At 41.5% G+C, this 11,142-nt stretch overlaps 1 protein-coding gene across 2 annotated transcripts; it reads right to left on the bottom strand.

Moving 5' to 3' along the window:
- Positions 1-338: 338 nt before the first annotated feature.
- Positions 339-9,197, bottom strand: mief2 (mitochondrial elongation factor 2). 2 transcript variants are annotated; one of them, XM_079277784.1, is made up of 9 exons: positions 9,036-9,197; positions 6,815-6,852; positions 6,558-6,726; positions 5,859-6,027; positions 5,625-5,722; positions 4,036-4,212; positions 3,753-3,916; positions 2,927-3,079; positions 339-2,351 (listed from the first exon to the last, which is right to left on the bottom strand). In XM_079277784.1, exons 2-9 carry the CDS (start codon positions 6,841-6,843, stop codon positions 1,844-1,846), a joined length of 1,467 nt encoding a protein of 488 aa, XP_079133910.1. In that variant the 5' UTR covers positions 6,844-6,852; positions 9,036-9,197; the 3' UTR covers positions 339-1,843. The 2 variants fall into 2 exon arrangements, with proteins under 2 accessions (XP_079133910.1, XP_079133911.1); XM_079277785.1 differs by lacking the exon at positions 6,815-6,852.
- Positions 9,198-11,142: the final 1,945 nt, after the last annotated feature.

The following is an 11,142-nucleotide window of genomic DNA, read 5'->3' as shown; positions in this document are numbered from 1 at the left end:
GAATCTATGATGGTGAACAGCAGCTTCCCACTCAGTTCATTTCCTGTTCCCTTCCCTGCCTCTCTGTCCTCGTGGTCTCTCCTTCCCTGGTGTTACTCTTTAAATGACTGAATGCATTTTCCTCAATTTTGCAAGGTGAAATGTATTTGCCTTTGCAGAGGTCACACCACAGAGTCACATTCGTGCGTCCACATGAAATAATTAACAATAAATCATATATATCCAATATAATGGTAAATATCATGGTGCCACATTTCACAGAACTGTAAAAGCGGAGACAGCACGGTCGCTTTGTCTTCATCTCACCCTGCTGTTTATTTCATTTAGAACAAAAGAAGATATGCAAACGCTTGAGACTATGACACCAGCTGCATGAAAAAGTCAATGTTTTCCCTCTCGTTGCAACAGCACGAGGCCAGTGATGAAGAAAGATGAGTCCGTTACTCATAATGTTGAAAGGTGGACTCCTTGTCTGAGTTCTCGGGGTCTCTGTTGCTGCACTTAAAACGGGCGTCAACAGTGAAAAACACGCACCGCATACAGCTAAAGTAATGAATTCATGATTACATACAGGTAGTCAAATGTTATCTGATATCTGGCAAACAATTATGATCAATTTCATCACAGTTTCACATTTCTTGCAGTATATCTTAATACAATCTCCACAATGACCACATGGTACAATTAAAACATTATTTGTCACCGTCACCTCGCCTCCTTTGGCCCTGAAGGGATCCCTCGTCTATGCTATTGCAAATCCACATTCCTTATTCTGTGGAAATGTGAAAGTTTAACAGCTCAGCAGGTAAACACGGTCTGAGAGATTTCTACACTAAAAACACAGCAACTCTAGAAGCCATTCTAGCTTCTGCTGTATTTAAATGCACAGAGTGTAGAGACTCTCTGCAGCAGTTAGCCACCGACGCTGATAAACAAAAGGTGCATGAAAAAGCTTCACACTGACACTTTTTAAAAGTTAGAACGGAAACATTTCAGGGCAACGGAGCAAGAATATAAACAAATGCTTTAATTATTATTTGCAGTTTGATCACAGAAAATCTATTTCTCCATCACTCGGCAAGAACGCAAGAAATGGCCACGACATTCATACGGTATTTAAAAGCAACAGCATACAATTATTAGGCAACATTAATCATCATTTAAAGGGTTAGTTAACCCAAATAAGATTGGCAACAGACTGAACACCAAACAGGACACACAAAATACTGCACACCTTAACCCCCAGTATGACAAAATATACCCTTTGTGTTAAATAGGTTAGACAGACCGAATGCTTCTATAAGTGTATTACAACCCGTTGGTATTAAGCAGGTCATTTGTTTTCTGCATAGATAGATTATGTTAAAGGAGATTTAGGAAAATAATGCAGAGCACACGCTCAGTTAGAGGCAACACACCGTCCTCTGCTGGTGATTCAAATACTGAGCTGCATGTGGCCACGCTGTGAAAAAAAACAATCATTCAAACTTAAATGCAGACTTTGGTGGCTGTGGTGTTCTGATCAGGCACATCCTGAAGCAACATGTCAATTATGGTGATAAACACTTTCCTCAGCTCCTTTTCCTTGGCACGTGTCCTTTCCTCTGAGTGGGTTGTTTCGCCCGATCATCACTTTCACATGTCGTCTCTCTGTGCATCTCCTCCTCCAGTGTGGTGCATGCTGCCATTCTGTATTCTTGCATCAAAAGCAGGACGGAGGAGCCAAACAACGTCAGTCCGAGGTGGGAAGAACACAACGTCTTCGCCTTGAACCAAACATTGTGACCGATAACAGATTACTCATTTGATCTGTGTGTGTGTGTGTGCGTGTGTGTGCAGACAGTTATATAAGCAGTATTTCAGGCTCTGACACAGCGCAGTACAGCATGAAACCCATCTGGTCCACCTGGTCCTCTGACAAGCCGCTCAGCAGATTGACAGCTGGCTTGAAGTAACTGTGTAACGCCCCTTGTTCCAGGTAGCCAATCAGCTCTGTGATACACTGCTGGAACCTCACATCCAGGCTGATCTCGGACCAGTCGCTTTCACTGTCACTGAGGCGCAGGACGAGATTGGCCAGCGGGGCGGCTCCGAGCGGCCGCAGGGACGGGTTCAGTCGGCACACCGCCTTGAGGATTTTAAGCGCGTGCCGGCGGTATCCGTCGTCGGCGGCGTCGAGCTGAGTCAGTCGCCGGTTCTCCCACGGGTAGAGAGACAGGTGCCAAGCATTGACCCAGGGAGAGGTGAGCTCCGGCTGGGCAGTCAGAACCACGTCGTCCTCCCTCAGCAGAGGCAGCATGGAGATGAACAGCGGCGGATCACTGCTCTCTGCCCCTTCCTCATTCCCAGGCCTGAAGGACCACAACAGGACACAAGTCCATCAGGGAGAGCGAGTCCATCAAGTTTAACACGCACAAACATCACACCTGTGCGTGTACAAAGGGGGGGTTTATCAAAGCCTTTTCGTTAAAGCGGTGAGAGTGAACCAAAACACTAAAGTTGTGGCCAGCAAAACCCAAACAATGAGTCTTTGGGACGTTCACACACGGGAAACATTTGCCTTCTGGGCTTTCTGCCAAGAGTTTATTTTAACCCAAAACATGATATTGTCCTAAACCTAATTATGTCAGCTTGTTGCCTAATCCGAGGGAGAGTTATGGCAGAAAGCCCTGAAGGCAAACCTCTGTTCACATTACACAGTGATTTGAGCCATTTTTCATATAGAACCTTTTTCTTTTAGCATTCCGGTCATTCCCGACTTCTATTTAGTTGCCTTCTTGATACTTAAACATGCAGGACTGTGGGAAGGCTGTTTGTGCATTTGGGAGCCATTTTAGCGACAGACAACTCGATAACCTGTTCTTTTGCCGAGTGAACTAATAAAACCGAGCACACAAAAAACAACAATAAAGGGACGGACACACACCGAATCTCCAGTCTCAGGTCTGGTCCTCCCTGTACAGGTCTGACGAGACAGTCCAGAGTGCTGCTGATGGACAGCCAGTTTATAGTCTCCATGACAGCTTTACTAAACATGTTCACAACCGCTTCTGCAGACAGGTAACCACCCACCAGGTACCTACAAGACACAAAGACAGACTGCTTTACTGAAGGGCTCAATCAAACACCCATTTTTCAATATAAGTTACAAAGGCTGATTTAAAAAGACAGCGTCTCATTTTATACTTAATTTATGTTGGTTGAAAATCAGTGACCTCTTATATTACACATTTCAATCTGATTGAGTGGATTTATTTCGGCTTTTTAAGGATCCTGTCTGGGAATATATGTTATGTAAATGTGAAATAGAACTTTAATTACTAAAAAGGGTTCGTTTTAGTTGAAACAATTAGTGAATTTGTCAAGCAAAAATAGTGAAAATGTCCAGATTCTGATTCCAGCCTCTCAATGATTTGCTGCTTTTTCTTTGTCATACTTTATTGTGAACTGAATATTTTGGGACTTTTGGTCAAACAAAACTAAACAGTTGAAAGACGTCACCTTCTGCCTTGATAAGGACAATAATTGTTAGTTGCGGGTCTAGTTTTGGTTAAGAAAGAGATGCAATACAATCATTTTTCCTGACAAACACTTTGCATTAGTTGTAGTAAAAAACAACAACACAATTGTTGCAAATGAGCAGTAAAAATCAACGAGTTACACAAACAGCCCTGCTCTATTTAAATAGAAAGAAACGCCTAACAGTGCTGCTTGACGAATTCAAAATATTTGGGTTATCAGTGTACGATCACCTGTCCCAGTAGCTGAGTCCTCTGGGAAAATATTCCAGATTGACCCGTCGGACCATCCAGTGCAGCGGGTGTGTGAGCAGCGTTTCCTCTCCCGGGATGAGGCGCCACAGAGAGGCTTCCAGCTGTAGAGGCACCAGCAGACACGCATGGTCCGCACTGACCACCTACACACACACACACACACACACACACACACACGGAGATAAACGCAGGTGGTATTATTCATCTCACACCTTGCTATACAACACAAAGGGGAAAAAAAGAAGGAACACAGTGCGTGTACCTGCAGGTCATCCAGTAGAGAACCTCCGAGGCTCATTTCTCCGAGGGGCATGTCAGGAAGGCGGCTGTGCAAAAAGGCCTGGATCTCAGTGCAGATGTCCACAGCTAGAGACTGAGCCCTCCGGACCTCATCCGGAGCTAGAGCCGCCCTCGTGTGGTAGTACTGCTGCAGGCGCTCCTACACACATTTCATACAGTTTACCAACGACACAGAGCTCAGGTTGAAAACTACCGTACTATGTCCACGCATGTGCATCCTCCAGAGAGGCACAAACACAGTGATGCTGAGAGAACAACTCGAAACACGAAGGTAACAAAAACAGTTTTGATGTTTTTACACTTTCACTGGGAAAACACACAGCGGTCTCTTGATTAATAGAATATGTACGGTTGTTTTGTGCCTCTCAGCAGACTTAAAGTTAGTGTCTTTCGCTTCTGTGCTCGGGCGTATTCCCAAGTGAAATAGAACGTTTGAGCGGTGTACAGTTATCAGAGCAGAGGCGCTTAAATCAAATCCTTGGCATTTGATTGGGCAACTATAAAAGGAGCTACATCAGACTGTGGCTCCACACACACACCAGCGTCCTAAAAGCTGCCAAATGATTGATGGATGGCTGTCATAGTATTGTTGGTTGAAATTGATTGGTACTATAGCTTACGTAAACACACCTCATATTTTGTTTAACAGGAAGAAAATAGGATTGGATTTTGATATAAAATATATAATAATATTTTTTGGTCTTTTTTTGCATATATAGGTGCACAATATGACCAGGATGTGATCTGAAAGGGTTAAAAAAAATAAAATTCAGTCATTAAGAACTCGGACAGGATGATGCTTTGCCAGTTAAGTTGCTGCGATGAAGATAAGTAGCAAACAGCAGCGGACCAATGCTGTGTGTATTCTGTTACTGCTGTTAAAGAAGCATTTAAAGAAGGTCGAACAAGTGTAGTTACTGCATTAACAGCTTAAAGCGTATTAAAGGCCCACATCCACGGCTAAACTGGCCCCAAGAAGCATCTGAAACAATGGTATTGTGGTACCTTTTCAGAAACAAGTCATTTAAATTACAAATACTGTCTTTTTACTTCCCAGTATTCATTGTAAAAAGCATTGTTCCTGAGATGCAGAATAGAATATGAAGATGTGCAACTATTCATAAAAGATAGAATTTGCATAAGCTTCTTTTAAAAAGGCAAATCCCATTGCTTCAAATCCCCTCTTATGTCCAGTCATGCGTTCGCATCTGCTCTGCTAACATTTACTGAACAAATTGTTTCATGTAGCTCATACAGAATAATCCACAACAGTTCTGCTTATGTGGGCGTTCTGCACACTAACTCAAAGCTGCTTTCATGCTTGTTTGACTTCCTATATACAGCCAGCGCACACGCAGTGCTCCCGGGGCTCTGTGCAGCCTAACCAGTGCATAACAATGCGTATCCCCTAAGCACTACGCTTTAAAAAAAACATGTTACACAAGCACAATTGAATGAGCAAACACCGAGCAGAGCTTTTACAGCAGCTGCTAAGACTGAATGCATAATCTATGCCTTCAAGAGCTCAGAGGCGAACATGTCAGAGCGTACCTGCAAACTGAGGACGCACGGCTGGAGTCTCTTGGACTTGGACTCGGGTTTAGACGGCACCTCCGGAGAAGACGTCTGAGGCTGTTGTGAAAGGTCAGCTGATTGAGAAAGAGATCAAAACGGCTGTCGAGTCGTATCAGAGGGCCACAATGATGATGAGAGTAAACACCTCCATGTATTTGTGCTGTTTGTGTGCGTCTCCTTTGCGTTCGGTTGCTGGGATGTAGCGCATACCTTTCTGCTGTCTGGCTGCCTTGGCGACATGTTTCATCACCACGCCCTCTATGCCCTTCTTGATCATCGTGGGGGAGGCAGACACCAAACTCAACTCCTCCCAGCTCTCGGCCATCTTCCGCTTCACCTTTTCATCCTCATCAGCGGCACGGCCCGCACGCTCTATCAGCTAAACACAAACACTCATCATCACAGCCAGGCTGCACTGCATGACTGATGGTGCGGAGTGCAAAACACAGCCATAACCCGCAGGTAAGCCAATTTAGATTGAGGAGGCGGAAAGACAACCTCAGCCTCGTGCAACCTCAGACAGGACCGTCCTGAGGAGGGTTTTTTCATTAACTACAAATTACCATTTTCAAAATGCATTTTTGATTAATTTCCAAAACAGCAATCAATTTAACACACAGTATCCTGAGTAGTTAAAGTTTTAGCTTTATAGTCTGTATGTACTTGCCAGCAAATCACGCTTCAGGTAAAGAAACAGCTGGAGGATGAACTGACAATTTATCCAATACAACTCAATGGACACACTGGTTTTTTGAGTGCCAGCAAAGCACTTGTGCATTAAAGATTCATGGAGAATTCAGGGCTTTACAGCACTTTTTTGCCCAGGTCGATATCTTTGCAGTAATGATTGAAGAGTTTCTATGAATGATGCAGTGATGTGGTACCAGCAACCTGTAAAAACACACTCACCCGTTTCACTGCCAGTGTAGCGATTCCAAGCACGACCGCCCCCCCGACTCCCAGAACCAGCTGGGCATTAGACAGCAGGAAATCAATCACCACAGCGATGCCATCCTCTCCTCGCCTCCGACTGCCCTGGAAGTTCATCGCTTCCTCTTTTTTTTTTTGTGCGGTTAGCCTTGGGAGAGGAGAACGCATCACATAAATTCAAGTGGGCAGAGAGGAACGAGACATAACTATCAGGAAGAGGGAAAATTAACTCCCACCTGCAGCAGTCTGGATCTCTAGAAATCATGGGATGGAGCTGCACAACCACATGAATGTCAAGAAGTCAGAACAACCCGTGAGACAAACTGACAGGATAATGTTTCAAGATGTACTGACAGGTGAAAAAGTATAGTGAGTAAAAACCTGGATGAATAAGCGGAGAAAAAAACAAATGAAAACTTAATAACTGGCACAAAAACCCGTAAATCATAGAATGAGAATGATAGATCTCAACTCAAGTGAACACTTAAAAAGGTTTTGGACCGACGTGTTAGAGAAAGCACTCTCCCCCTCTTCAAATCACCAAATGATGGAATATCTTTTGGAGGAAGCATCCCTACTGAGCAGCTTCACTTGGAGAATCTATGCCAAAGTAGTGAAGCTCCTCTGTCGACTTAAGGTGGCAGAAAAACCTTCCTTTGTTTCACTCTTTTCTTTAATTTGTCACCTCTGTATGTCTGTAGTTTTAGTTTACATCAGTGGATCCACAGAGTATTAATCATGATCAATAATCATGTTTTAATCTTCCTGAGAACAATATCCCAAGACTTTAATAAACACAGTTATAACTTGTTATTGAATCATAGAGAAACCAAACGGCTTCCTGTCGACACATCGTGCTCCCGTCATAGAAACAAATTAATGCTTTTCAGCGTATTTTTAATAAAGTCCCTGATGTATTAAGTAATGCAGTTTACATGAAGACAATTTATCTATTATCGTTTCAAAAATATTATTTTATGCTGTATGGATTGTAAATCCCCTTGAGACACATTAGTGATATTAGGCTATGGAAATAAAAGTAACGAGTAATTTGTACAACCTTTCCATTATTCATGCAGCACTCTACTAATAATAAGAGGCTGAACCGAGCTGTTGGTTCGTTTCTCTTGGCTGCTTCTGTGCCAGAGAAGTTGATGGCCTTTAGTGGGAATATCACAACTGTAATTAATAACATTAACAATGGTTCAGTTCCATTGTAGTGTCTCATTGAGCATTTCCAGTGAGCCACATAGAATGCCAGCACCATTGACACATCAAAATGTTTCCTGTGACATTTCTTTATGGGTAGAACAGCTGCCTGTCTGACTAGAAGACCTGCGATCAAGTGCAACGTTTCTCACAGCTAAAGCAACGGGTGAGAGGTTGTTAATAATGGAGGGGAAACAATTATTTGACCAATAACCTGTAGAAACAGATACGTGACCAAGATATAAATATACTTTTAGTTTGAAAATGTTTTTAACGCATGCACTGTGCTTATCTTATTTAGCTACAGGCACCTGATATACAGAAGTAGCCACATGACATGACTCTAAACTATTTCCAAGGAGTGTCTCCTCTCTTTTTTTGCCAGAGGTACAGGAGCCCAGGAATGGAGACATGCTCTATTTATAGAGCCAATACACGCTGGAGTCAGACCAGCTGGGTCAAACATATAAGAGCCTTCCTCGTCAGGGCACAGCTCAACAGGTGTCTGCAGCACGTTCAGCCCTGAGGGGAGACTTTCAACGTTTCCTGTTAGCTACAGTACCATCAAAGAATTCCTGATGTTGACAGGTTTTGGTTGGGCTGATTATATTGCACACAAAATGGAGCAGCTGATAATACGGTGGAAGATTTGTAGCATGACCAACATCATATAACACCAGGCTGCTACTGTAAGTGTAAGTGACGGGACAGGGAGTATAAATGAAAATACTTAGTTTGTAAAGTTTTCTTTTGTGTTTGTGGTGTACTGTACTGACCAAAGGTGGCAGCACTGAGGTGAGTTAATAACATGCATAAGAACACTGCAGAGCATTCTGGCTTCTCCTACACAGACCTTTAACAAATTATTTCTAAAATGTATCTTGCAGTATAACTGCATGTAAACCTCGTGGCTGGAATGCTGACATGTTGAGTTTATCATTTACGTACTGGCATCCTCGCCAGTGTTTTAATACAGCCTACAGGTGTAGCTAACGTTAACGCCAGATAGTAGCAACGTGACAGCTGTTAACGTAACACGACAAAATGTCCATCTAGCTAACATACACGATCAATCGACCGACTACGTTTAGTAGCACGGAGATACACAGCAGACAGACAAACTGCTGTCAACTCCTGAGAGCAACTGACGTCCATTAGTAAAGCTAGCCAGCTAACTTAGCTAGCTAGCGTACATTATCAGTCAGTGACAGCCAGCTGTCTCCTTCACTACTCTTTAAGTACACTTACCACTCAGCGCGGAGATAAATACAACAGTCCGACTCCACACCATTAGTGTTTTGATCAAATACGTATTTCAACGCTTTTCAACAACAACGCGTGAAGTTACTTTCTATTGTTCACGAACATAAAGTAAACATCGCTCAACCAGCTAGCTAGCTAACAGCTGCTGTCTTCTTCTTCTCCTCTTTAATTGCGGTAGGGCGCAGCGGCGCCCCAGAAGAAGAAGGAACACCCAACACCGATTTATGACACCAGGAACTCGAAAATAAATTCTATGTGGCATGAAAAGTTACTAAATGCTTTTACTGAAATTTCAAGATACTTGTGTTGTACTTTTTATTTACATGTTGTGATACTTAAACTATAAAAGATTGTACTTTTTCACTTACCTACATTTATTTAAGAAAGCAGTAAACTACTTTTCAAATTAAGATTTTGCAAACAAAACAAGTTCATAAAATATGATCCATTGTTATAGATTAAAATGCCAAAAGTATATATAGAGTAGTTAAAATGACTAGAAAAAGGCAATATTAAAGCACAACTTACATATTCATACATCAATTATAGTGACTCAACAATGTAATAGCATAATACTGACAGCTGCCACTATGAGTACTTTTACTTTTATGTCTCTACATTTACCTAGCTTAAATTTTGAATGCACGTTACTTGTAGTGGAGTATTTTAATAGTATGGTGTTGCTACTTTTACTCCAGTAAATGGTTTGAATAATGCCATTTAGTAACTGTTTCAGTGCTTTTGATAATATCACTTCGTCTTTGTCACGTAAACTTTTGGACAAACTAAAACAGCTTTTCGAAGGTCAAGAATGAACTTTAAACCTCTTATCTCAGAAACTCTTTTCCAAACATGCTGTCGATTGATTTGATTGCCAATCGTTCTTCGTTTAAATGAACGTGGGGCTTCAGAGTTCATGTTACCGTTGATTGTACAATTCAAAACATGCAAAAGCTGATCGATTTTACAGATTTTATTATTGAATTATAAATAATTTTCTGGAAATATCGAATTATTGGGGAAATACAGAAATTGAATAGCAAAGTTCCAAACTTGTTTTCCCTTTGACTTCTCACCTTGAGTGAAAAACACCACCAATATTTTGATTTAATATGATCCTATGAAAATGAACATCAATCAATAAAACAAATATTCCAAAGCAAAAAAACTGATTTTAATGAGGATGACGGCATGACTTCTCTAACAGTGTACCTTCCTGCTCAAAGTGGCCCGACAAAACATTCACCAAGGTGGACAGAAAACCTAGAACATGCCTGGAATAACATACAGTATCTACTGTATTGTTTTTGTATATTTGTATGTTTTTCTGCATTTTACTACTGTATTTTATTTCTTACACTGTTTAAAAAAAAAATGTTTTAATGCAATGAATGTTCTTAATTGTTTTTAAATCTCCTTTTCTTTTGCCTTATGTTTTGATGCTTTTAATGGTTTTGTGAAGCACTTTGAATTACCTTGTTGTTGAAATGTGCTATACAAATAAACTTGCCTTGCCTATAGAAATGATATTCTAATTGAGAAGTCTTGAACAACACCAGAGTGTATCGAGACCAAGACTTTTAAGGGGTTGAGACCGAGTCAGGACCAAGACCAGTGCAAGTCCCACAATGCATCACACACCCCAGCTAGAACGTAAAACATGCAAACCACATAGGCAGTCCTCAAATTCATCTGAAGGATTCACATTCCCATAAAAAACTAAAGAGAACTCACATGAAGATTAAGCTTCATTCACCTCTTTTTTTGCCGGACATACTGTGTGTGTGGATATATAAGTGAACATGAGAAATGTCTTGATAAACTTATCAAAAGGCATGACCGAGGAGAATTTTGTGTGGTGGAATTTTCCTTTGTTTTTTATAAGCAATCACAGAAATTATATTAACAATCCAGTTTAGCGATACCCCCACCGTTGTGATCTAGAAATAAAATCCTAATTCCTCTGAGACACTGTAAAATTTTCATCAATCACGAGACAAAACCTTCAAAAAGTGGTTCTGAGTACGTCAATGCCATGGCCAGTTATTTGCTTGATCATTTAAACATGAGACACACTGTTGTTCCTCCACCT

This window comes from Melanostigma gelatinosum (genome assembly GCF_949748355.1).
Source record: "Melanostigma gelatinosum genome assembly, chromosome: 11".
In the NCBI taxonomy this organism is placed as follows: domain Eukaryota; kingdom Metazoa; phylum Chordata; class Actinopteri; order Perciformes; family Zoarcidae; genus Melanostigma; species Melanostigma gelatinosum.
The sequence above is the reverse complement of the archived record's forward strand: the minus strand, read 5'-3'. Positions and strand labels throughout refer to the sequence as shown.

What these genes read in the sequence shown, in the direction of transcription:
- mief2 (XM_079277784.1), bottom strand. Translation starts at nt 6,843, where the DNA reads ATGATTTCTAGAGATCCAGACTGCTGCAG. An exon ending in CTACACTGGCAGTGAAACGG is followed by an intron (nt 6,028 to 6,557) that starts GTGAGTGTGTTT and finishes GTTTGTGTTTAG; the next exon opens with CTGATAGAGCGTGCGGGCCG. An exon ending in GGCAGCCAGACAGCAGAAAG is followed by an intron (nt 5,723 to 5,858) that starts GTATGCGCTACA and finishes TTTCTCAATCAG; the next exon opens with CTGACCTTTCACAACAGCCT.